This window comes from Amblyraja radiata, chromosome 11 (assembly GCF_010909765.2).
Source record: "Amblyraja radiata isolate CabotCenter1 chromosome 11, sAmbRad1.1.pri, whole genome shotgun sequence".
NCBI lineage: Eukaryota > Metazoa > Chordata > Chondrichthyes > Rajiformes > Rajidae > Amblyraja > Amblyraja radiata.
The window spans coordinates 25,454,944-25,482,404 of NC_045966.1; the positions used below are offsets into that span (position 1 = coordinate 25,454,944).

General features: G+C 44.8%; 1 protein-coding gene across 4 annotated transcripts in view; it reads left to right on the top strand.

Annotated features, from left to right (window-relative positions):
• The window catches only part of arhgef37 (Rho guanine nucleotide exchange factor 37), a 111,239-nt gene that overhangs the window by 33,592 nt on the left and 50,186 nt on the right, over positions 1 to 27,461 (top strand). For all 4 annotated transcript variants that reach the window (XM_033029573.1, XM_033029572.1, XM_033029576.1 and 1 more), the window contains one exon: positions 6,857 to 6,980. In XM_033029573.1, coding sequence (XP_032885464.1) covers positions 6,857 to 6,980 — 124 coding nt within the window. The remainder of the gene's footprint in view (positions 1 to 6,856; positions 6,981 to 27,461) is intronic.

Below are 27,461 nucleotides of genomic sequence, written 5' to 3' on the forward strand. Positions count from 1 at the left end.
CCCCCTCTGAACGCACTGCCATCGAATCACTCCGCAAAAACCCAGACTGGGTCATCAAACCAGCCGACAAGGGAGGTGCCGTGGTAGTCTGGCGCGTCGATCTCTACAAAGCTGAGGCCACGCGCCAACTCTCGGACACCTCCTCCTACTTACCCTTGGACCATGACCCCACTGACGAGCACCAGGCCACCATTTCTAGCACCATCACCGACTTCATCAATTCCCACGCCCTACCTGACCAAGCCTCCAAACTCATCGTTCCCCAGCCCCGCACGGCCCGTTTTTACCTTCTCCCCAAAATCCACAAACCCAGCTCTCCCGGCAGACCCATTGTCTCTGCGTGTTCGTGCCCCACCGAACTCATCTCCACATACCTTGACTCCATCCTATCCCCCTTGGTCAAATCCCTCCCCACCTATGTTCTAGACACCTCAGACACTCTCCGCCGCCTCCACGCATTCCACTCTCTGGGCCCTCACCCCCTCATCTTCACCATGGATGTCCGGTCACTCTACACCTCCATCCCCCACCAGGATGGCCTCAGAGCCCTCCGGTTCTTCCTCGACCAGAGGAGCAACCTATACCCAGCCACTGACACTCTCCTCCGCTTAGCGGAGTTGGTCCTCACCCTCAATAACTTTACATTTGACTCCTCCCATTTCCTCCAAACACAAGGCGTAGCTATGGGCACACGCATGGGCCCCAGCTACGCCTGCCTCTTTGTCGGGTACATTGAACAATCCTTGTTCGATGCGTACCAGGGCCCCATCCCCGACCTCTACCTCCGCTACATTGACGACTGCTTTGGTGCCACCTCCTGCACCCACACACAACTGACTGACTTCATCCACTTCACCACCAACTTCCATCCGGCACTCCAATACACCTGGACGATTTCCGACACTTCCCTACCATTCCTTGACCTCACCATCTCCATCGCAGGGGACAGACTCCTGACCGACATACATTACAAACCCACTGACTCACATGGCTATCTGGACTACACGTCTTCCCACCCTGCCCCCTGTAAAGACTCCATCCCCTACTCCCAATTCCTCCGCCTACGCCGCATCTGTTCCCAGGATGAGACATTTCATACCAGGGCATCGGAAATGTCCTCGTTCTTCAGGGAACGGGGATTCCCCTCCGCCACCATAGATGAGGCTCACACCAGGGTCTCATCCATACCCCGTAACACTGCTCTCTCTCCCCATCCCCGCACACGCAACAAGGGCAGAGTCCCTCTGGTCCTCACCTTTCACCCCACCAGCCGGCAAATACAACACATAATCCTCCGCCATTTCCGCCACCTCCAACGTGACCCCACCACTCGCCACATCTTCCCATCTCCCCCCATGTCTGCCTTCCGCAAAGACCGCTCCCTCCGCAACTCCCTTGTCAATTCTTCCCTTCCCTCCCGCACCACCCCCTCCCCGGGCACTTTCCGTTTCAACCGCAAGAAATGCAACACCTGTCCCTTCACCTCCCCCCTCGACTCCATTCAAGGTCCCAAGCAGTCGTTCCAGGTGCGACAAAGGTTCACCTGTATCTCCTCCAACCTCATCTACTGCATCCGCTGCTCTAGATGTCAGCTGATTTACATCGGTGAGACCAAGCGTAGGTTGGGCGACCGTTTCGCCGAGCACCTCCGCTCAGTCCGCAATAACCTACCTGACCTCCCGGTGGCTCAGCACTTCAACTCCCCCTCCCATTCCCAATCCGACCTCTCTGTCCTGGGTCTCCTCCATTGCCAGAGTGAGCAACAGCGGAAATTGGAGGAACAGCACCTCATATTCCGTCTGGGGTCCTTGCGTCCTTATGGCATCAACATTGAATTCTCCCAATTTGGCTAGCCCGTGCTGTCTCCTCCCCTTCCTTCACCCTCTAGCTGTCTCCTCCCACCCTCCCATCCGCCCGCCCTCGGGCTCCTCCTCCTCCTCCCTTTTTCCCTTCTTTCTTTCCCCACCCCCCATCAGTCTGAAGAAGGGTTTCGGCCCGAAACGTCGCCTATTTCCTTCGCTCCATAGATGCTGCTGCACCCGCTGAGTTTCCCCAGCAATTTTGTGTACCAGAGAATAAGAGAGGGTGGTTTTCTTAAATGTGTATATTTTAATGCTAGGAGCATTGTAAGAAATGTGGATGAACTTAAAGCCTGGATTGACACCTGGAAGTATGATGTTGTGGCGATCAGTGAAACATGGTTGCAGGAGGGCTGTGATTGGAAACTAAATATTCCAGGATTTCGTTGCTTCAGGTGTGATAGAATTGGAGGGGCAAGAGGTGGAGGTGTTGCATTGCTTATCAGGGAAGATATTGCAGCAGTGCTTTGGCAAGATAGATTAGAGGGCTCGTCTAGGGAGGCTATTTGGGTGGAACTGAGAAATGGGAAAGGGGTAGCAACACATAGGGGTATATTATAGACCGCCAAATGGGGAGCGAGAATTGGAAGAGCAAATATGTAAGGAGATTGCAGATATTAGTAGTAAGCACAAGGTAGTGATTGTGGGAGATTTCAATTTTCCACACATAGACTGGGAAACACATTCTGTAAATGGGCTGGATGGGTTGGAGTTTGTAAAATGTGTGCAGGATAGTTTTTTGCAGCAATACATAGAAGTACCTACTAGAGAAGGGGCGGTGCTGGACCTCCTGTTAGGAAATGAGACGGGTCAGGTGGCAGAGGTATGCGTTGGGGAACAGTTCGGGACCAGTGATCACAATAACATTAGTTTCAATATAATTATGGAGAGGGTCAGAACTGGACCTAGGGTTGAGATTTTTGATTGGAGAAAGGCTAACTTAGAGGAGATGCAAAAGGATTTAAAAGGAGTAAACTGGGACAGTTTGTTTTATGGGAAAGATGTGGAAGAGAAATGGAGGACATTTAAAGGTGAAATTTTAAGTACAGAATCTTTATGTCCCTGTTCGGTTGAAAGGAAATAGTAAAAATTGGAAAGAGCCATGGTTTTCAAGGGAAATTGGACACTTAGTTCGGAAAAAGAGAGAGATCTACAATAATTATAGGCAGCATGGAGTAAATGAGGTGCTTGAGGAGTATAAAGAATGTAAAAAGAGTCTTAAGAAAGAAATTAGAAAAGCTAAAAGAAGATATGAGGTTGCTTTGGCAAGTAAGGTGAAAGTAAATCCAAAGGGTTTCTACAGCTATATTAATAGCAAAAGGATAACAAGGGATAAAATTGGTCCATTAGAGAGTCAGAGTGAACAGCTATCTGCAGAGCCAAAAGAGATGGGGGAGATATTGAACAATTTCTTTTCTTCGGTATTCACCAAGGAGAAGGATATTGAATTATGTGAGGTAAGGGAAACAAGTAGAGTAGCTATGGAAACTATGAGATTCAAAGAAGAGGAAGTACTGACACTTTTGAGAAATATAAAAGTGGATAAGTCTCCAGGTCCGGACAGGATATTACCTAGGACATTGAGGGAAGTTAGTGTAGAAATAGCAGGGGCTATGACAGAAATATTTCAAATGTCATTAGAAACGGCAATAGTGCCGGAGGATTGGCGTACTGCGCATGTTGTTCCATTGTTTAAAAAGGGGTCTAAGAGTAAACCTAGCAATTATAGACCTGTTAGTTTGACGTCAGTGGTGGGCAAATTAATGGAAAGGATACTTAGAGATAATATATATAAGCATCTGGATAAACAGGGTCTGATTAGGAACAGTCAACATGGCTTTGTGCCTGGAAGGTCATGTTTGACTAATCTTCTTGAATTTTTTGAAGAGGTTACTCGGGAAATTGATGAGGGTAAAGCCGTGGATGTTGTATATATGGACTTCAGTAAGGCCTTTGACAATGTTCCTCACAGAAGGTTGGTTAAGAAGGTTCAATGGTTGGGTATTAATGGTGGAGTAGCAAGATGGATTCAACAGTGGCTGAATGGGAGATGCCAGAGAGTAATGGTGGATGGTTGTTTGTCAGGTTGGAGGCCGGTGACTAGTGGGGTGCCACAGGGATCTGTGTTGGGTCCACTGTTGTTTGTCATGTACATTAATGATCTGGATGATGGTGTGGTAAATTGGATTAGTAAGTATGCAGATGATACTAAGATAGGTGGGGTTGTGGATAATGAAGTAGATTTTCAAAGTCTACAGAGAGATTTATGCCGGTTGGAAGAGTGGGCTGAAAGATGGCAGATGGAGTTTAATGCTGATAAGTGTGAGGTGCTACATCTTGGCAGGACAAATCAAAATAGGACGTACATGGTAAATGGTAGGGAATTGAAGAATGCAGGTGAACAGAGGGTTCTTGGAATAACTGTGCACAGTTCCCTGAAAGTGGAATCTCATGTAGATAGGGTGGTAAAGAAAGCTTTTGGTGTGCTGGCTTTTATAAATCAGAGCATTGAGTATAGAAGTTGGGATGTAATGTTAAAATTGTACAAGGCATTGGTGAGGCCAATTCTGGAGTATGGTGTACAATTTTGGTCGCCTAATTATAGGAAGGATGTCAACAAAATAGAGAGAGTACAGAGGAGATTTACTAGAATGTTGCCTGGGTTTCAGCAACTAAGTTACAGAGAAAGGTTGAACAAGTTAGGGCTTTATTCTTTGGAGCGCAGAAGGTTAAGGGGGGACTTGATAGAGGTCTTTAAAATGATGAGAGGGATAGACAGAGTTGACGTGGATAAGCTTTTCCCACTGAGAGTAGGGAAGATTCAAACAAGGGGACATGACTTGAGAATTAAGGGACAGAAGTTTAGGGGTAACATGAGGGGGAACTTCATTACTCAGAAAGTGGTGGCTGTGTGGAATGAGCTTCCTGTGAAGGTGGTGGAGGCAGGTTCGTTTTTATCATTTAAAAATAAATTGGATAGTTATATGGACGGGAAAGGAATGGAGGGTTATGGTCTGAGCGCAGGTATATGGGACTAGGGGAGAATACGTTTTTGGCACGGACTAGAAGGGTCGAGATGGCCTGTTTCCGTGCTGTAATTATTATATGGTTATTATATGGTTAAATGATTCAATGGCACTATTTTGAAGAGGGCTGGGGTATTATCCCAAGATAGACACAAAAAACTGGAGTAACTCCACGGGACAGGCAGCATTTCTGGAGAGAAGGACTGGGTGACGTTTCGGGTCGACTCTTCTTCAGACTGGTTAGGTGAAGTGAAACAAGAGATATAGACGGTGATGTGGAGAGATAAAGAACAATGAATGAATGATATGCAAAATAGTAACAATGATAAAGGAGACAAACCATTGTAAGCTGTTTGTGGGGTGAAACTGAAAAGCTAGTGTGACTTGGGTGAGGGAGAGATAGAGAGGGAATGCCAGGGCTATCTGAAGTGAGAGAACTCAATATTCATACCACTGGGCTGTAAGTTGCCCAAGCAAAATAGCACTCTGACAATGGGGGAGACCAAGGACAGAAAGTTCTGTGTAGGAATGGGAAGGGGAATTAAAGTGTCCAGCAACCAGGAGATTAGGTTGGTTCACATGGGCTGAGCGAAGGTGTTCTGCGAAACAATAGCCCAGGCTGCGTTTGGTCTTGCCGATGTACAAGAGTCCACATATTGAACAACGGATGCAGTAGATGAGGTTGGAGGAGGTGCAAGTGCTCCTCTGCCTAACCTGAAAGGACTGTCGGGGTCCTTGGACAGTCGAGGGAGGAGGTATAGCGACAGGTGTTGCATCTTCTGCGGTTGCAGGGTAAGGTACCTGGGGAGCGGGTGGTTTGGATGGGAAGGCATGAGTTAACCAGGTTGTGGGGGGAATGGTCTCTGCGGAAGGCGGAAAGGGGTGGAGATTGAAAAATGTGGCTAGTGGTGGGATCCCATTGGAGATAGCGGAAATTTTGGAGAATATTGCGTTGTATGCGATGGCTGATGGGGTGAAGGTAAGGACTAGGGGGACTCTGTCTCTGTTGCGACTAAGGGGAGGGGGAGGAAGGGCGGAGCTGCGGGATACCAAGGAGACATGAATAAGAGCCTCATTTATGATGGGAGAGGGGACCCTGTTCCCTAAAGAATGAGGACATTTCGGATGATCTAGTATGGAACACCTCATCTTGGGAGCAGATGTGGCGTGGACGGATGAATTGGGAGTAGGGGATAGAGTCTTTACAGGAAACAGGGTGGGAAGAAGTGTAGTCGATGGAGTTGTGGGAGTCAGAGGGTTTGTAATAATCGTCAGTCAATAGACTATTTCTTGTGATGGAGACTGTGAGATCAAGAAAGGGGAGGAAAGTGTCGGAGATGGTCCAAGTAAAAATGAGTGCAGGATGAAAATTGGTGGTGACGTGGATGAAGTCCATGAGTTCTGCATGGGTGCAATATTATCCCAGTTGACCAGACAAATAGCGATGCCACATTCAAGATTGCCAAAACTGTTTAAGTTATCACCTTACTGGCTGTGGGATCTTGCTATGCATGTTTTTGTCCAACATTACACATTAAAAATACTTAAGTATGCAATTTGAGATTTCCTGAAAGGTATGGAAAATGCATTAAAAAAAAAAGCTCTACGTGTGATTTACCAACCAGCCCTGTGCTTGCTGGATTATAATGTATGTCTCAAAATTCTTTACATATCTCATGCTAATTTGCAGTTTAATCTATATTACTAAAAGTCTGATCTTGACCACTTCCTGTTGTTCTGTATATTGATTTTAGAGAAAAGAAAACGCTACCACTTACGGCTGTGATTTTTGGCCATCTTGGCTGCATTTTCAGTGTTTTCATATGCATTTCAATTTATCAACATTCTGTTTTATCCTTGGTCTTTTTTAAAAACTTTTTTTTAACTAAACACGTAACTTCATGACCAACTAATTGTGGCTGTTTGAAGTACAAAATATTTTACAGCTGTTGCATTTCTTTCTGATTTTAGGTGCCAGATCTCGATCTGGAAGGCTTGTTTGGAAATATCGATGATGTAATATTCGTGTCCTCTAATCTGCTCAAACATCTGGAAGACACAGCTACTGGAAATTCTGACCAACTTCTCCTGATAAGTAATATTCTTTAAATATTTACTCAGCATTAGCTTTGGTGAGATGATATTTCTGTGTTGTTTAAGAAGGAACTACAGATGCTGGAAAGATCAAAAGTAGACAAAAATGCTGGATAAATTCAGTGGGTGAGGCAGCATCTGTGGAGAAAAGTAGGCATTACGGGTCGAGACCCTTCTTCAGACTGATGTCGGGGGGCGGGGGTGGGAAAAAGAAAGGAAGAGGCGGAGTCAGTAGGCTATGTGGAAGGGGAGGAGAAGGAAATAGAAAGCAAGGACTAGCTGAAATTAGAGGTCAATGTTCATACCGCTGGGGTGTAAACTACCCAAGCGAAATATGAGGTGTTGTTCATCCAATTTGCAATAGGCCTCACTCTGGTAATGGAGGAGGCCCAGGACAGAAAGGTCAGATTCAGCATGGGAGGGGGAGTTGATGTGTTGGGCAACCGAGAGATTAGGTTGGTTAGTACGGACTGGGCGAAGGTGTTGGGCAAAGTTGTCGCCGAGCCTAAGCTTGGTCTCGCCGATGTAGAGAAGGTGACATCTACGACAGCGGATGCAGTAGATGAGGTTGGAGGAGGTGCAGGTGAACCTCTGCCTCACCTGGAAAGACTGTTTGGGTCCTGGGATGGAGTTGAGGGGAGATGTAACGCAACACGTTGTTGTGCTCATTTAAGTGGTAATAAAAGTAGCAGCTTCCTTTGTCTTAGGCTCTGCTTTGAATTCACATTGGTGCACATTCCTATGAATTTTATATTTATTCATGGGACATGGTTGTCATAAATCTAGTCTTTATTGAAGGGTATTTGGTGGCCTTGCGTTGATGGATTTCATAAGAAACAAAAATAGGATTAGGCCTTTTGGATCCTCATGTCTGCTCTACCATAAAAGAAAGTCAATACTGACCTTGTACCTCATCGACACTTTTCTGATCTAACTTTGATTCCAGTGATTTCCTTAATATGTTTCCATTCATACCCACCACTAACTCCTTATGTTCCTTCTTAAAATACCACCAACCAATTTTCCTGACCGGTATCCAATACCCAGAAGGGGACTTACAAATTAGATCTATTGTTCCATGCAAGACATTGCTTTAGATTTGTGCTTTTATTAATGATTGCTGGATAAGTTTTATTTCTCTTACCAGCCTGGCTTAATGAACCAAAAGTGCCAGAAGATCAGATGTCGGATTTTTTTTTGGATGATTTATACATGATTCTTTACTGTTACAAACATGGGATATATTTTTTTTTAATCAAAAAATGTATTCAATTATTAAAAAATAATATTTACACTACAATAAAACAAGCCAGAACCCACCACCATAATACAATACAAACATATATCCATAATAAACTACTATACAATTATGATACAATCCTTATTGAGGATACATTCAACACCCTGCGGAGCCCAGCGGTCCCAGAACTCCCTCGGGGTGCCCGTGGACAGGACGTATTCCCTTTCTAACCGCACCCGGGCACGGACGTATCCCCGGAAAAGGGGCAGGCAGCTGGCTGGGGTAGAGCCTGGTTTTATGGGCCCCTAACTAACCCAAAGGAGTGTTATCACACCCCCCCCCCCCGCGCTTGCTAGACTAACTGGCGCATTGACTCGCGGGGATGGCCAGCTTGGCCAACATGGGATATTTATGGCTGGATTTGTTTTACCCATTATTGTTAGGTGATTAAAACTCACCTGGTTCCTTATAGACATTGAGTAATGGAAATGGAAATCAGTAATAGCTCAGGGGGCTGAATTATAGGGAGAGATTGGGCAGGCTATGGGTGATCTTACAGAGGTGCATTAAATCATGAGGGGAATAGATAGGGTTAATGCATAGTTTTTTTCCCAGGGTAGGGGAATCAAGAACAAGTAAGCATAGGATTAAGGTGAGAGATTAAAAATTTAGTCGGAACCTGAAGGGCAATCTTTTCATACAGAGGGCGGTGGGTATATGGAATATGCTGCAAGAGAACGTAGTTGAGGCAAGTACAATAATAATAATAATAATAAATTTTATTTAATGGGCGCCTTTCATACATCTCAAGGACACCTTACATAGTAATCGGAATAAAAACATATAATCGGAATAAAACAAGTAATTAAAGACATCACAGTGACACAAATTAAAAACAGAATTCAATCCAAAAACAGAAAATCAAAAACACAGTGTGAAGAGAGAGCAGCGGCAACCAAAGCGTGCCAGCGTCCACTCTCTCTTCATGGCAGCCATCTTGGACACAGACCTACAGGACTACAATTAGACAAAAAAATCATCCCCCCACAGTGGATAGCACTGTGGAGGAAGGCACAATGTCCAGTCCCCACCCCATGTTCACCCCAAAGTCAGGCCTATTGAGGCCACCGCAGTTGCCTCTACGGAGGCCCGATGTCCCTGGCCGTTCTCACCGGGTGGTCTTGCCCCGGCGTCGGGAGAGTCCTTTCGGCGGCTAGGCCACTTGGAACGGCCGCTTCTTGGTTGGAGCCCGCGGCTGCCGAAGCCGACAAGGCCGCGTCGGTTTGGAGCTCCCAGGCTCCAGATGAAAAAGTCGGCGCCCGCTCTCCGCACTGCCGCCTTGCCCCCTCTACGCACGCCGCCTCTCCGCTCCGCAAACCCGCAGCCCGGAGATGTTGCTCACGGCGGTCCAGCTCGCCAGAGCTCCAGCGCGGCGACCCAGGCAAGGCATCGCCCGCTCCGCTCCGCTCCAGCGCTCCAATGCTGTGCCGCCACCCAGGCCGAGGTGCTGGGTGGTTCCCGCCAAGAAACGGCGCTCCAAGCCTGCTGGTAGGCCACGAGGACGGGTCGACGGGCAGCCCGGAAAAAAGGCTGCCACACCGACCAGGTAGGGACCTATAAATAAAGTAACACCTACCCCCCCACATTAAAAGACCATATCCCCTACAAACAAAATAACAGGACTCACTAAAAACTAAAAAAAAACGAATTTAAGACGGACGGCTGCTGGCTAGCAGCCGTTCACCAAGATGGCTCCTCCTCCTTGATAATAGAATAATAGAATAATAGAACCAGACTGAACATAGAACAGGTCAGCACCAGACTGGCCCTTCGGTCTGACTCTCATTCAGTCTGACTCTAATTAGGACTCTCATAATTTCATATACAACTATCAGGTCTCCCCGTAATCTCTGACCCTCCTAAAAAACAATCCAAATCTGTCTAACCATTCCCTGTAGAAAACACCTCCTATTCCAGGCATCATTCTGGTAAACATCCTCTTTCTAAAACTTCGAAAGTCTCCACATCCTTTCTATAATGGGGTGACATTTAAAAGACATTTGAACAGACACATGGATAGGAAAGGTTTAGAGGGATATCTATCAAACATGAGCAAATAGTTCCATCTTAGATGTGGCATTTTGGTTAGCATGGACAAGGTGGGCTAATATGACCTGTTTCTGTGCTGTGTGATTCTGTAAACCTATGACTTCATGCCTCTCACGATGTGGCAAGAGAAATACTCATAGCACCTTCAATTTTTATTTTGCCTCCAGTTGCTAAATTTATATCTGAAAGGGTCATCTGGAAACATAGGTATATTTACACGCGTATTGAATGTTAAAGTTATCTTTTTATTTTGCAGTGTATAACAAATAGGTTATGATTAGAGCCAGAATGTTTAGGCGCTAAACATCTCTGAAAGGCAGGCAAAAAGGCATAATAAAATTGCGAAAAAGGCTCGAAAAAGGCATTTATTGGCCAAAAAGGGCATGAAAAGGCATTTATTTCCACCACCAAAATATGGTTTAAAATGATAATTATAAAGGTATACTACATTAAATGACCAAAGTTGCCTGGTTGCATATAACTACCAGCATTTTTTCAAATTATCTAGTGTCAAACTATGCCGTCTGTCAGACAGAATATGCTACGTTGTGAAAAACATCTTTCTACCCCAGCTGAGGTCACTGGTGCATACCTGAAACAAGCTACAAACTCTACATTCATGTCAATATCTTGTGCATTACAACTACCATTGAGAATTTTAGCTATGTTTTGTATTTTTTCGAGATCTTTGTTAGCTAAAATCACCCTCGCACATTTTCCTTGTATGTCTTTACCTACATCGCCAGGAACTTTAAGTACAAATTACACCAAGTGAAAATGTAAACAACTGAGCAATAGTTGTGCTCTTTGGCTTCGCCAATACTTCCGATGTCAAGAAATACTCCTTTGATGGTTGACCTGCCTCCAGTGTACCAATGACCACATTGGCAGCATGTCTCCCCACAGCATCAGTTGTCTTGTCTATTGAGATCCATATTTTGTTGCATGCAGCTTCATCTCTAATTTTCTGCACAACAATGTTGAAGTTGCTGTTAACATAAGTTTTCCGTAATGATGACTCGCTTGGTATATGTTCCTCTATGTATTTCCCTAAAAAACCTCTTGAGAGATTTGTTTTCCAATTTCCACAGTGGAATTCCAGCATCAATGAATGTGTTGCACAGATCACTCAAAAACTCAGATTTGTGACTGGAGCCAGCAGCAAATGTAGTGAGGCGACAAGCTTGCATATTTCCTACCTTCAGTTTCACTGCCGCCGACTTGTGTTAGCTGTCTGTACATGCTGGGAGAAGAAATATTTCTTCTCATGATTCACTGCTTTCTCACATGCTTTGCAAAACAGCATACAGTTGTCTGTAGAGAATATATCACTCCCGTACACTCTCACCAAATCGTTCAGTTTTTTACAAGGCGTTGACTTGACTTTAGGCATTTTGACGCTTGCAGGGGTAGATCCTACAGGAGCGGGGATGCAGACCTCTACAGGCAGGCCAAGTATAAGCTGAGCAGAGGAATCAGAGCTGCCAAGGAAAGGTACTCTGAGAAGTTGAGGAACAAGTTTTCAGCAAATGACTCTTCTTCAGTGTGGAAGGGCTTGCAAGAAATCACAAGCTACACGAGGAAAACCCCCCGCTCCTTGGACAATCGTCAGCTGACCTACAACCTGAACGAGTTCTACTGCAGGTTCGATATTCAGAAACTTAACCCTGGTACCCCCACACCCCATCCCCAACCAACCCTTCACACCTACTCACTGCTTGACTCCAGTTTGAAAAGACTGGACCCTTCCCCACCTACTCATCCCCAATCACCACTTCACACTTACTTAAAGCATGACTCCAGTTTGCAAAGACTGGACCCTTTCCCACGCACCTCTCTGCAATCTCCACTTAACACCCACTTACAGCCTGGTTTCGCCCCGGTGGTGTACATTTTCTTGTAAATTACGTTAAAACGTCAAAAAAAGGCTGATTTAGGCACACAATTGTGAAAAAGGCATTACCTTCCTGAAATCATCAAAAAAGGCATGAAAAGGCACATGACATTTATGGCAAAATCCTGGCTCTAGTTCCGATGCATTTCTCGGTACCTTTGTAGGTACTTGCCAAGGTTGAGAGTTGCTGACTTTCATAACTTTCTAGAGGCATAGAACTTTGTGTGCACAGCATTTGGTCTTCAGGTGAAAACAGATGGCGAAGGGTCTGGTAATACTCAACCTGTGCCAAGAATGCTCCACATAGGCTAGGTCTTCTGTAGTCACCAGGTTGCCTGTCTGAAACTGGCACCAGTCCCATTTTCTTCAATAATACCCATTTCAGGCCCCTATCTACTATTGGCTCAAGAATGGTCCCAGCATGTGTTGTGTATGCTGCAGCCAGCTTTCCAATTATCCAAAAAGAACAGAGGTTTCTACTTAATGTCTTCTGACTAGAAAAGCAATGCTGTCTCAAACACAGTAAAAAACAGCTTAACTGTATTATAGCACTTAATGCGTATAATTTATTTTGCAAATGTTTATCACAGCACCTTCATGAATATTGTAAAGTAATGCATTATAAACATCCAGCAAGGTCATTCATTTTTGTAATTTGAATTCCAATTTAAGTTTAGAACCACAAGTGTTGTGATTGCAGCGTTAAGATCATTACATATTTACTGATAATTCACTTTCTAAATTGCAGAATGCACAAAGTTCATTTTCTTTATTTTTAGCTCAGTAATTGGGAAATGAGCATGATCCCCAATTAAATCCAATCTTCACCTCCTCGTTTTCTTTTTCTAAATTGCATTTTCTGCCTCGCACCTGAATGTATAATTTTTCCCACTTAATGAAGAATACAATAATGTCCATTATGAGCTGAATTTACAATTATTCAGTTTCATTGCTTGACAAATACTGCCTCAAATAAATTAGCACATGAGTCATTCACGCTTCTGGAACTAAACTGAAAAACTACTGTTGACAATCTTAATGCTGCAAATTGTTCCTGGATGGTTGATTTTTAGAAGGGAAAGACATTATAGAAAAGGGGGTAGAGCAACTCTATTTTTCGAGAATGGGATAAGTGCAGTGGAGAGAAAAGGTTTTAGTTCATAGACTCAGGTTGGGTGGAACTAAGAAATAGCAAGGTACTGAATACATTCATGGGGGTTGTATTAAGGTTGTATTAAGGACCACTGAAAATAGTGGTAATGTGCAAATGAGGAGCATTGTATTAATCAGAAATTATGGATACATATAACAGGGATAATACAATGGTCAAGGGGTTCTATAATGTGTATATAATCAGGGAAAGCCTAGTGAGCAAAGCATGGGGGATGAATTGATGGAGTTGTTTTTCTTGATCATTATGTTGAGGAGCCAGTGAGGGAATGGGGATCATCATATGGTAGAAATTTCTGATATAAAAACTGAAAGTGATTTAGTTCAATCTGAATCTACAGTCAGATCTTAAATCTGAATATAGTAGCATGCAAGGGTATGTGTTAACTATCGTAGATAGGGAAGGTATATTAAAAGTATGGCATTAACAGGCAATTGCTGACATTTAAAGAGTTGCTGTTTTGTTTATAGATAATATATAATACCTTGAGGCAAAAAACCTTGAAAAAATGTTCCAGCCATGAGTTTTAAGAGAAAGTTAAAAATATTATTGGCTCAACGGAAAATGCCTGTACAGCCTGTAATGTTGACAAGAAAAGTAGTTAGCCTGAGGAATTGGGTGTTTCAGAACTCGGCAAAGCAGGGCCAAGAAACTGAGAGGAGTAAAGGGCCTGTCCCACTTACGTGTCCTGGGCGTAACCGTGGTCGCGTTGCGCCACGATGGTCCCGCGAAGGTCGGGCGCGATTACATGCGTACGCACAGCCGTCTGGAATGCGTGACGTCATTTGAAGACGGACACAAATCTGGAGTAACTCAGCGGGACTGGCAGCATCTCTGGAGAGAAGCAATGGGTGACGTTTCGTGTCGAGACTCTTCTTCAGCCTGAAAAGAAGGGTCTTGACCTGAAACGTCACCCATTGCTTCTCTCCAGAGATGCTGCCGGTCCCGCTGAGTTATTTCAGCATTTTGTGTCTATCTTCAATTTATTTGGCCACGCTCTGGGAGTAGAAGTGGGGGCGGATCCGGACTGCAACGGCCGTGAGCCCCAGGCCGAGTTCGGCGATCGTTTGCCTGCTTCTGCTGCTGTTGAAGGTGAGATGTTGCGTTGTGCCAGGGTCTTGGGCCTGTCCCACTTTGGTTGTCAGTTCCGCGACAGGTCGTTGGCACGCGAAGATTTAGTTGACTACAAAAATTTCGGGACCCCGCGTGATGTCGCGCACAACTACATACCCCTCCTCGATTCGAAGTGGGACCGGCCCCGCGCGGCCATACGATGCCCGTACGCCTCAACACAACAACAAGGTTGCGTAATTTGCGTGCCAATTTGCTGTAAGTGGGACAGGCCCTTTAGTGAGTGGGTGATTGAAAAACCTAGATACAAAATGAATGACAGGACCCTGGGAGTGTTGTAGAACAGAGAACCTAAGGGTACAAATACAAAGTTCCCTGAAAGTGGCGACACAGTTAGACAGCTTGGTGAAGAAGGCATATGGCAAGCTTGGCTTTATTGGGCAGGGCATTGAATACTAGAATTGGGATATCATTTTACAGCTGTATAAGATATTGGTGAGACAGCATCTGGAGTTTTGCATGCAGTTCAGGTTACCTCATCATAGCAAGGATATGATTATGGACATCATGAGCGTTCACAATCAAGCTTATCTTGAGAGGAATAGATCAGGTAAACGCACAGAGTCTTTTGTCCAGAGTAAGGGAATCAAGAACCGGAGGACATAGGTTTGAGGTGCGGGAGGAAAGATTTAATAAGAACCTGATTGATGACCTTTATATACAAAGGGTGGTGGATGTATGGACAAGCTGCCGAAGGAAGTAGTTGAGGTAGGTACTATCACAATGTTTAAGAAATATTTATACAGGTACATGGATAGGATAGCTTTAGAGGGATATGGGCCAAAAGCAGGCAGATGGGACTAGTTGGTTAATGTGGGTAATTGGGTCAAAGGGCCTGTTTCCACGATGTATGACTCTAATATATATGTTTCAAATGTTGCAATTGATCTCTGTGTCCATATTTGTAAAAGGAAGCACTCAGTATGGTGTCTTGTGCCAGAATTGTTTATGTCATAATAGACAATAGACAATAGGTGCAGGAGTAGGCCATTCGGCCCTTCGAGCCAGCACCGCCATTCAATGTGATCATGGCTGATCATCCCCAATCAGTACCCTATTCCTGCCTTATCCCCTGACGACTATTTTAAGAGCCCTATCTAGCTCTCTCTTGAAAGCATCCAGAGAACCTGCCCCCACCGCCCCTCTGAGGCAGAGAATTCCCCAGACACACCACTCTCTGTGAGAAAAAGTGTTTCCTCGTCTCCGTTCTAAATGGTTTACTCCTTATTCTTAAACTGTGGCCCCTGGTTCTGATCTCCCCCAACATCGGGAACATGTTTCCTGCCTCCAGCGTGTCCAAGCCCTCAACAATCTTATATGTTTCAATGAGATCTCCTCTCATTCTTCTAAAATCCAGAGTGTACAAGCGCAGCTGCTCCATTCTCTCAGCATATGACAGTCCCGCCATCCCGGGAATTAACTGTCACTGAAATATAAATGCAAAATCAAGGATTCATAATCAAGAGATTTCAGTTCCAACCCTGTCATATTGGCTCAAGAATTTAAACGCAGTTAATGAAGTAAAATAAAAATATTTATAACGGTAACCATGTAACTTAAAAACCCACCTGGTTCAAAATAAACCTGTCGTCTCTTGCCAATCTGGCTGCTATGTGATTCCAGACCCGTGGTTACATGGTTGTACATTTGAAATAAGCCAGAAAACCATTCAGTTCAGGGGATAAAAAGGTCTGGGCAGTAAATAGTGTCATAGCAAGCGATGCGTATATCCATTGAGTGAATAAAAATAAATAAAAAACATAATGGTGGTGCAGAGGTAGAGTTGCTGCCTTACAGCACCGGAGACCCGGGTTTGATCTTGACTACGTGTGCTCTCTGTAAGCAGTTTGTACATTCTCCCCTTGAGCTACGTGGGTTTTCTCTGGGAACTCCGGTTTCCTCCCACACTCCAAAGACATACAGGTTTGTAGGCTAATTGGCTTGTTATAATTTTAAATTGTCCCTAGCGTGTGTAGGATAGTGTTAGTGTGGGGGGATTGCTGGTCGGTGCAGAATCGGTGTGCCTAGGGGCCTGTTTGTGCACTGTATCTTTAAACTAAACTAAAACTAAACACAAAACGGTGATAAAATCTGGAACGTTTGAAACAACATTTTGACTGTATGAACCTTTCCATGAGTCACCGGCTCATCCCACAGATTCGGCTGCTGTGCTGCAGCTCACTATTCAGCTGGAACTTTGGCAGAGCTTTGGCTCATACAAGGTGACCTGGTTCCAGGATTTTGAAAGCCTTGCTTTTTTAGTCGGCTGTTAAAAGGCACATCAGAATTGCAAAGCCAATTTATTTTATCAGTTCCTTTGTTTCTATGAACAAACCTCTCATTGTATGAGCCCGGCTAAAATTAGTTACTCATTGTGGAGTAAAGTGGCAAACACTCACTGAATCACCATGGTGAAATCACTTCAGTACTCCAACACTGGAATCTCTCTCTGCTGTTTAAAATTTTCCATCAACCCTTCACAGTTATAACTGGCTTGGAAATTTAAACATGCTGCATTGGTAAATTATGCTGATTTGTCATGTGTTTGTTGGAAATTTGCTTATTTTATAAAGTCATGAGAGGAATAGATTGGGTAGACACTCAGAATCTCTTGCCCAGAGTAGGGCAATGGAGAACCAGAGGTTTAAGGTGAAGGGTGAAATAATTTATAGGGGTAACCTTTTCATATAAAGGGTGATGGGTGTATGGAATGAGCTGCTGGGGGAGGTAGTTGTGGCAGGGATTATCGCAACATTTAAATAGTAATTAGACAGGTACCAGGATAGGACAGGTTTAGAGGGATATGGGCCAAACGCAGGCAAATGGGACTAGTACAGATGGAACATGTTAGTCGGTGTGGGAAAGTTGGGCCGAAGGGCCTGTTTCCACACTGTATGACTATGACTTTAATATATTTCTGCTATTAAAGTATCGTTGTAAATTTTCAGAATTATATTAACAATATTACATGCGACTATTGTTGACTATAATGACACCAGTTTTAGGCAAGTACAATTGTTTATTAGTCAGTTACTTGCCAAATAAGATTTTATTACTATGAATTGAATTTATAGATGGCTTTCATCCCTTGAACTATCCATTATTAATTTACAGAAGTAGAGAATTTCAGAAATGCCCAGTTTATGTGCATTCACACCTCTATTTTGACTTTCTTTTCTGATTCAGAGATTAGTAAATGCCTAAGGTCAAGTACAGGCATGCATATATGAAACCAACACTTGAAATTACCTGTGGGCTTAATAACTTTATTATAGATTATATAGTTTAAGCACATTGAACCTTTTTGACTGACCATCTGTGCATTAGGTGATTCATACTTAGCAATACCAAGCAATTTGGGGTGGCGGGGCAGTAATAATAATAATAATGGATGGATTTATATAGCGCCTTTCTAATACTCAAGGCGCTTTACATCGCATTATTCATTCACTCCTAAGTCACACTCGGTGGTGGTAAGCTACTTCTGTAGCCACAGCTGCCCTGGGGCAGACTGACGGAAGCGTGGCTGCCAATCTGCGCCTACGGCCCCTCCGACCACCACCAATCACTCACACACATTCACACACATTCACACACAGGCAAAGGTGGGTGAAGTGTCTTGCCCAAGGACACAACGACAGTATGCACTCCAAGCGGGATTAGAACCGGCTACTTTCCGGTTGCCAGCCGAACACTTAGCCCATTGTGCCATCTGTCGTCCACAGTAGATCTGTGACACAGTGGGGACTGTGGATTTCATGATTTCCGTTTTAGGTTCCTCTATCCACCTGCTGGAAAATACACAAAGGGGCGTGATCATGTGCAGAGGCATCCAGTAACAAGATCGCATGACTCAATGCCATTACGGGTGATGTTCACAGCATCTGTGAGGCTTGCTTCTGTGCAAATTAAAGGCAAACTCCATGAGCAGTTCCAAGCCAAACATCGGTAATCTGCATGAGATACCACTCCCTTTAAATTATTTACATACTGCCCTTTTTTTCAAGGTCCCCAACACCCCCAAGATACTAAGGAAATGACTGCCTTACATTCTCTGCCAATACGGAACACTTCCTCTTGAATAAAGTGACAGGTTAAGATTTTTCTGCCCTGCATACCAGCTTGGAAAATATATGTCAAAAAAATATTCAGTGATGGAAATCACAGGTCTCCGGCGCTACATTCGCTGTAAGGCAGCAACTCTACTGCTGCACCACCGTGACCGAATATCTGATTTAATGTCTACTTGAATGTTTGATTTAATTTTACATGTTGTATTATCTTTGATCAGAGAGTGAATTAATGTTGAATAGGAATTGGAGTAGTTCATTAAATTGCAAGCTGCAGGTCAATTAGGGCATGGCTGATTTATGCCTCAATTCCACTTGTTTACAGTTGTTCCAATTCTCTTGTCACCTTAATGAGCTCAGCGTTGAAAGTAATAATCAATGCACAATCCATAGTTTTTTGGGGGGGAAACATGGAACTCCTGCCACCAACTGTTTAAAAAATATATTTCTCCAGATTATCATATCTATATTACTAAAACTCTGATCTTGACCACTTCCTGTTGTTCTGTATATTGATTTTAGAAAAAACGCTGCCGCTTACGGCTGTGATTTTTGGCCATCTTACTCAGAGTCCCCATCCGCTGTGCAGGACAAGAGGATTTTGACCATCGAGGAAAAATAAAATAGTTATTAGTGTTTAAAAAAATGTTGAGATTCTCTCTCCTGAAGGCCACGCCCTTTCCGGAGGGACTATAAAACCCGGAAGTGTGGAGGTGCTTCAGTTCTCTGCAAGAAGTCGCAATTCTCTTTCTGAGCAGTGAATAACACTGAACACATGTCTACTAAACTGAATGGTTTTACTGACCTGTCAGTGCCCTTAATGTGGTTTGAAAATGCAAAAGTGTGTTTTGGTTTGAAAGTGATAAAGCTGTGTTGCCTTTGGTTTTGAAAGTGCTAAAGGAAGCTGTGTTGCCTTTGGTTTTGAAAGTGCTAAAACGAGCTGTGTTGCCTTTGGTTTTGAAAGTGCTAAAACGAGCTGTGTTGCCTTTGGTTTTGAAAGTGCCCCACTCCCCCCTCTCTCTCACCCTCCTCTCTCTCCCGCCTTCCACCCTCATCTCTCTCCCCCTCTGCCCCTCCTCCACCCCTCCCCCCCCCCACTCCCCTCCCTCTCTCCTCTGCATTCTACTATTTGAAGAAATAAAATGATTTTGCTCCTACCCTACAGAATTCCATTATTATTGCACGCACATCAATTCAATCTATAATAATTTCAGCAAGAAATAAAAATACAGATTTGCAATAGATGCCTTATTTTTGAAACCCCGAAAATGGTGAATTTCTGGTACATTAGCAAAGACCAGTGTGTTTTTCCCTGAGGTTCAAGAGCCCAAAATATAACACATTTCTCCAAATAGGATCTGGTTACGTCTTCACAAAAATAGTGCATCACTTACTCACTTCTAAATTTCAGAAAAATATATGCAACTATCCGTTAATCTTTAAAAGTTATTTTTATACTTAAGGGCCTGTCCCACTTGGGCGTCATTTGCGTGTCATGCAGATGGCGCGCAAAGATTTTGTACATCCCAAAATCCTGAGGCGCCCAACGTCACTGCCTATGTCACCATGCACCATGCACGCATCACATGCGCGTCACGACACGCGTGTGGTGCGTCGTGACGCGCAAATGATGTCACGTAAATGATGCCCTTTATGCTTTAACTTTTAACAATTTATGGATTTATATATATATTTCTTTATGTATGAATAATATGACTGTACTTCATGAATATTTGCCGCTCCTATCAAGAAAATATCTTTTGTGGATATTTTATTTTAAGATAATTGTTTGTGACTACAAATGACAGTGCGATTTTAGGTGGCTGATGAGCCAATGTGGGACTGGAGATTCTAGATGGGAAGGACATGTGGTTAGTTTGGAATGTCGTCCACTCCTGCTCATCGCATTGGGCTTCTGTGTGCTCCAAATAATAATACTTGCAGTTCTCAGTTCTATCATGCATTTAGAGTCGTAGAGTCATACAGTGCTTCGGCCAACTTCGGCCATCTGGCCCATGTCAACCAACTTGCCCGATCTACATTAATCCCACCTGCCTGTGTTTGGCCCAAATCCCTCCAAACCTATCCTGTCCACGTACCTATCCAAATCTTTCTTAAATGTTGTGATAGTACCTGCCTCAAATACCTACTCTGGCTGCCTGTTCCATATACCCACCTCCCTTTGTGTAAAAAAGTTGCCCCTCAGTTTCCTATTAAATCTTCCCTCCGATTGGAACTGACTGAGTATAATTAGAGTGTTGATGCTGGGGCTGTTGGCCGAAGGGAGGACACTGACATTGCTTTGTCCATCCTGCTAGTGGATTTGCAGATTTTTTTTGGAGAGCACATTGGCAATACCGCATAAGTGTGTTGTTTCTCCTGCTCTAGGTAGTACATCTCCCAAAGAGATATGTAGGGCTGTGAGAGCTGACACCTGGTGAACCTTGAGCTTTGTACTAGTTTGAAGTCTTGATCTCCAAACACTTTTTCCCTCAGGTGTAAAAGGCTTTGGTGCAACATTCGAGGCAATAAGTGTTGAGAGGTGGATCCCAAGATAAATGAATTGCCTACGTTTTCCTAGGTTCCACTGTAGACCCCTTTGTGTTTGACGGCAAAGATGCAGTGAGACAGTTTGGTAGAGGGCCTTTGTTGTCAGGGTGTTTAGCGTAAACCCATTCTCTTGTATGCTTCATTGAATGAATGATCAATAACGTGGAAATTGGCTTCAATGTGTCCCTACACAAACATCATCTGAGTTGCTCCGTAACTCAGATTCAATTGATAATTGTTCTGGAGTGTGGGCAATGTAGGTTGAACAATTATCCATTTCTCTTGTAGATTAGATTCTACCAGTGAGAAATTAGACAGAGTGTGGCACTATTAGTAATTGAGGCTTACCAGTATTTGAATTTCTGCTTTTTAACCGCTTTCCCTGTTCTCTAAAATATGATGCCAGAACATTCTCGATTCTTGCTGTTCCTTTTGTTGCGTTTTCGTCAAGGTGTAGAATGCCAAATGTGGTTGACATTGCATAACCATGAGTTTCTTAATGCTAACTCTTAGACAATAGACATTAGGTACAGGAGTAGGCAATTCGGCCCTTCGAGCCAGCACCGCCATTCAATGTGATCATGGCTGATCATCCCCAATGAGTACCCCGTTCTTGCCTTCTCCCCGTATCCCCTGACTCTGCTATTTTTAAGAGCCCTATCTAGCTCTCTCTTGAAAGCATCGAGAGAACCTGCCACTGAGGCAGAGAATTCCAAAGACTCACAACTCTCTGTGAGAAAAAGTGCTTCCTCGTTAGGCTCACCCCTTATTCTTAAACTGTGGTCCCTGGTTCTGGACTCCCCCAACATCAAGAACATGTTTCCTGCCTCTAGCGTGTCCAAACCCTTAACAATCTTATATGTTTCAATGAGATGCCCTCTCATCCTTCTAAACTCCAGAGTGTACAAGCCCAGCTGCTCCATTCTCTCAGCATATGACAGTCCCGCCATCCCGGGAATTAACCTTGTAAACCTACGCTGCACTCCCTCAATAGCAAGAATGTCCTTCCTTAAATTGGGGGACCAAAACTGCACACAATACTCCATGTGTGGTCTCACTAGGACTCTGTACAACTGCAGAAGGACCTCTTTGCTCATATATTCGATTCCTCTTGTTATAAAGGCCAACATGCCATTCGCTTTCGTCACTGCCTGCTGCACCTGAATGCTTACTTTCATACTGATGAACAAGGACCCACAGATCCCGTTGTACTTCCCCTTTTCACAACTTGACGCCATTTAGATAGTAATTTGCCTTCCTGTTTTTGCTACCAAAGTGGATAACCTCACATTTATCCGCATTAAACTTCATCTGCCATGCATCTGCCCACTCCCCCAACCTGTCCAAGTCATAGCATCCTCCTCACAGTTCACACTGCCACCCAGCTTTGTGTCATCTGTAAATTTGCTAATGTTACTTTGAATCCCTTCATCCAAATCATTGATGTATATTGTAAATAGCTGCGGACCCAGCACCGAGCCTTGTGGTATCCCACTAGTCACTGCATGCCATTCTTAAGCAAGAAAAATATTTTAAAATCCTTTTTAAATGGCAGTTCCCACTTATTAAACGATTAAACTCACAGATGTCACATCCACTTGCAGAAGGAAATATTGGTTTGTTCACATTTGGTCATTTTCTTGTGAAAATACAATTGTTCCAATTTTTATAACTCTTCAGACCTGTGCCTTACACATTCGAACCTGTTATCAGAGAACAAAATATGTTTTCCTGCTTCAGGTAATATCTTGCAATAATACAATTTAATTGCACACGAGATTGATCCCTGGGATGGCGGGACTGTCATATGAGGAAAGATTAAAAAGACTAGGCTTGTATTCACTGGAGTTTAGTAGGATGAGGGGATATCTTATAGAAACATATAAAATTATAAAAGGACTAGACAAGCTAGATGCAGGAAAATGGACCCAATGTTGGGCGAGTTCAGAACCAGGGGCTACAGTCTTAGAATAAAGGGGAGGTCATTTTAGACTGAGGTGAGAAAAAACGTTTTCACCCAGAGAGTGGAGGCCAAATCACTGGATGGATTTAAGAGAGAGTTAGATAGAGTTCTAGGGGCTAATGGGGTCAAGGGATATGGGGAAAAGGCAGGCACGGGTTATTGATATGGGACGATCAGCCATGATCACAATGAATGGCGGTGCTGGCTCGAAGGGCCGAATGGGCTCCTCCTGCACCTATTTTCTATGTTTCTAATAAATAGGGCTCATGTTATGAGATGGAAAACCACTTGACATTGAACTACAAGCTAGACAGTTGTAAAATCATGATACTAAGAGTTTACAAGTACCTACTGAATGTAATGATGTACGAAGAAAGAGTTCACAATTCAAAATATCCCTTCATGTCTGAGACTGGCAGTTTTCAGCTTGTGAATCCCATTAAACCCACCACTGTATGAACCAAAGATCTTAGAGCAGAGCAAGATAGGCCACTCCTACGAAATACAATGGGCTGACGTGTAGTACGCTACGGAGGGGATCCTGGGCATTTTTCCCCGCCCATTTTAGTAACCGGAGCCTGCCTGACCTGACCCGACTCGCAGTGTAATCAATGTTGCGGGGCAACATTTTGTGTGTGTGATATAGGGTTAGATTCATAATTCTGTCAGTTCATACTTCTTGTCAAGAATAAAATTTGACTCTGGTAATTGTCTTTTTTAATGTTTTTTAAATCATTTCTTTTTAAATGGCTCACAAGCAGTGTTTGAGTTGATTTTGTAGTAACCGGAACCTACCCAACCCGACCCGACCCGACCCGACTCGCAGGGTAATTGACATTGCGGGGGAAGTTTTTGTGCGTGATATAGGGTTAGATTCATAATTCTGTTAGTTCATAATTCTGTTAATTCTTGTTAAAGAATAAAATGTTTATAAACACACATATATGAAAATTATATAAATGTATATAATCATATAACACACACAAATATATTTCTTCTGATCCAATGATGAACTTTATTTCAGACTAGACAAGGGACATTAAATAAGAAACATTGTAAACCTCCCCGCAACTTCACACACACTAGGCCTTATCCCACCCCTCAACTCTCCCCCCCCCCCACCTCCCCCAGCACTCCCTCGCCTGCCCCCACACTACAATGTCTCTCTCCCTCCTATGCCCCTCTCCCCGCTGCCCCAGGCCGCACACCCTCTCCCCGCTGCCCCACATTCCCTCTCCCCGCTGCCCCGGGCCCCACACTCCCTCTCCCCGGGCCCCACACACCCTCTCCCCGCTGCCCCACACTCCCTCTCCCCGGGCCGCACACTCCCTCTCCCCGCTGCCCCGGGCCCCACACACCCTCTCCCCGCTGCCCCACATTCCCTCTCCCCGCTGCCCCGGGCCCCACTCCCTCTCCCCGGGCCGCACACTCCCTCTCCCGCTGTCCCGGGCCGCACACTCCCTCTCCCCGGGCCCCACACTCCCTCTCCCCGGGCCCCACACTCCCTCTCCCCTGCCCACACACTCCCTCTCCCTCCCCACCGTCTCCCCGGGCCGCACACTCCCTCTCCCACCCCACACCCGGGCCCCACACTCCCTCTCCCCCACTCCCTGCCCCGGGCCCCACACTCCCTCTCCCGCTGCCCCGGGCCCCACTCCCTCTCCACGCTGCCCCGGGCCCCACACTCCCTCTCCCCGGGCCACCCCTCCCTCTCCCCGGGCCCCACACTCCCTCTCCCGCTGCCCCGGGCCCCACACTCCCTCTCCCCGGGCCGCACACTCCCTCTCCCGCTGCCCCACACTCCCTCTCCCCGGGCCCCACAATCCTTTCCCCTCTGCCCGGGCCCACACTCCCTCTCCCCGCCCCCCCCTCTCCCGCCCCCACTCCCCTCTCCTCTCCCCGGGCCCGCACACTCCCTCTCCCGGGCCGCACACTCCCTCTCCCCGGGCCCCACACTCCCTCTCCCCGGGCCGCGCACTCCCTCTCCCGCTGCCCCGGGCCCCACACTCCCTTTCCCCGCTGCCCCGGGCCGCACACTCCCTCTCCCCACTGTCCCAGGGCCCCACACTCCCTTTCCCCGCTGCCCCGGGCCGCACACTCCCTCTCCCCGCTGCGGAAACAAAGATCCGATCTTTGGCCGGAAGCAAGATGGCGGAACAAGATGGCGGAGCAAGAAGGCGGAACAAGATGGCGGAGGCTGGTTGCTAAAATGGGTCCTATAATCACCCATGAATCTGCCCATGAGCGTACTACGCGTTTGCGTGAGAGTAATCTATCTTGCTCTGCTCTAAGATCTTTGGTATGAACTAGGAACAGCTTCTTGAGCCAGTTCCAACATTTAACAAGATCACACCTGATTTAATTGTGACCTCAAATTCACATTCCCGTTTACCTGTGGGAACCTTTCACATCGCTGTTTCCAACACATTCAAATATTCTTCTCTATAAGAAAAAATTCAAAGGACTGAAGGAAGATCATTTTGGATTTAAAGAATTTCTACTCTGTATTAAATGAGCAATACCATTTTTTAAAAAACCACAGCCCCTAGTTCTTTTATCTCCCACATCCCGTGCCAATAAGCCCTGTGTTTCAATCAAGCAACTACTGCTCTTCTGAATTGCAGTGGATATGTCTAGCCTGTTCAACCCTTCGTCATAGGCCAACCTGTTCTTTCTAGCATCACTAGCAAACCTCATCTGGTTTCCAATGCATTAAAATTCTTCTTTAAATAAGGTGATCAATACTGTATAAATTGTTTGAGATGTATTTGTCATCAATGCCCAATCTAAATGAAGCATAGTCTCCTTACTTTGAGTTCATTAACATTATAAAGATAAGGATAGCATTACATTAGTTTTCCTAATTATTTGCTTTACTTGCATACCAACCCATTGTGAATTATGCATGAGAACACATAGAACCCGCTGCATTTCAAAGCTGTCCAATCTTCCACTGTTTGCATAATAAGCCTCTTTTAAAATTGTAATTGCCAAATGGACAATTTCACCTAAAAGTGCTGGAGTAACTCAACATGTCAGGCAGCATCTCTGGAGAACATGGACAGGTGACCTTTTGAGTCGATACCCTACTTCAGGTCAATTGTAAGGGGGGAGAAGCTGGAAAAAGAGAGAGGCAGGGCAGAGAAGGGTTTCGGCCCGAAACATCGCCTATTTCCTTCGCTCCATAGATGCTGCTGCACCCGCTGAGTTTCTCCAGCAATTTTGTGTACCTTATGACAGGTAATAGGTTGACATGGGCAAGGAGAGTTTTTGATAGGTAGATGATTAGAACAAAGGCCAGTGATAAGAACATAATGTGTGAGACAGGTTTGAAGAGTTGTTGATTGTAAAGCCAGTGGGAGGAAAGTAGGACACAGTGGAGGCATTAGGTGGGGGTTGGAGGGGAAGGGGGGAGGAAGGTGTACGGGAGAAAGGTTCATCAGACTGATTTCTGGGATGTCAGGACTTTCATATGAAGAAAGACTGGATAGATTCAGCTTGTACTCGCTAGAATTTAGAAGATTGAGGGGGGATCTTATAGAAACTTTCTTAAGGGGTTGGACAGGCTAGATGCAGGAAGATTGTTCCCGATGTTGGGGAAGTCCAGGACAAGGGGTCACAGTTTAAGGATTAAGGGGAAATCCTTTAGGATCGAGATGAGAAAAACATTTTTCACACAGAGAGTGGTAAATCTCTGGAACTCTCTGCCACAGAAGGTAGTTGAGGCCAGTTCATTGGCTATATTTAAGAGGGAGTTAGATGTGGCCCTTGTGGCTAAAGGATCAGGGGGTACGGAGAGAAAGCAGGTACAGGATACTGAGTTGGATGATCAGCCATGATCATATTGAATGGTGGTGCAGGCTCGAAGGGCCGAATGGCCTACTCCTGCACCTATTTTCTATGTTTCTATGTCTATGTTTCTAAAGGGGGTTAGGGTGTGGGGGGGGGGGGGGGGGGGTGAGAAAGAGGTGACTTAAGGGCCTGTCCCACTGTACGAGTTTATATCCCTTCGTAGCCTCATTGTATCCTCTTCACAACTTACTTTCCACATTTCATGGTGTCATCAGAAAATTTTGCAATCTTGCTTTTGGTGCCTTCATCTAAATTATTGATATAAATTGTAAAAAGTTGAATGCCCAGCACCAATCCCTGTGACACACCACTCGTTACATCAAATGTGCCAGAAAATGACCTATCCATGCCTCCCTGTTTTTCCATTTAGTCAGACTATTATCTCCATGCCAATATGTTATTTCCTGCACCTCCGGAGATCTATTTATCGTACCTCCTTTTATCCATGGCATGTTACAGCTTTAAAGAGCTCCAATAAATTGGTTAAACATGATTTTGTTTA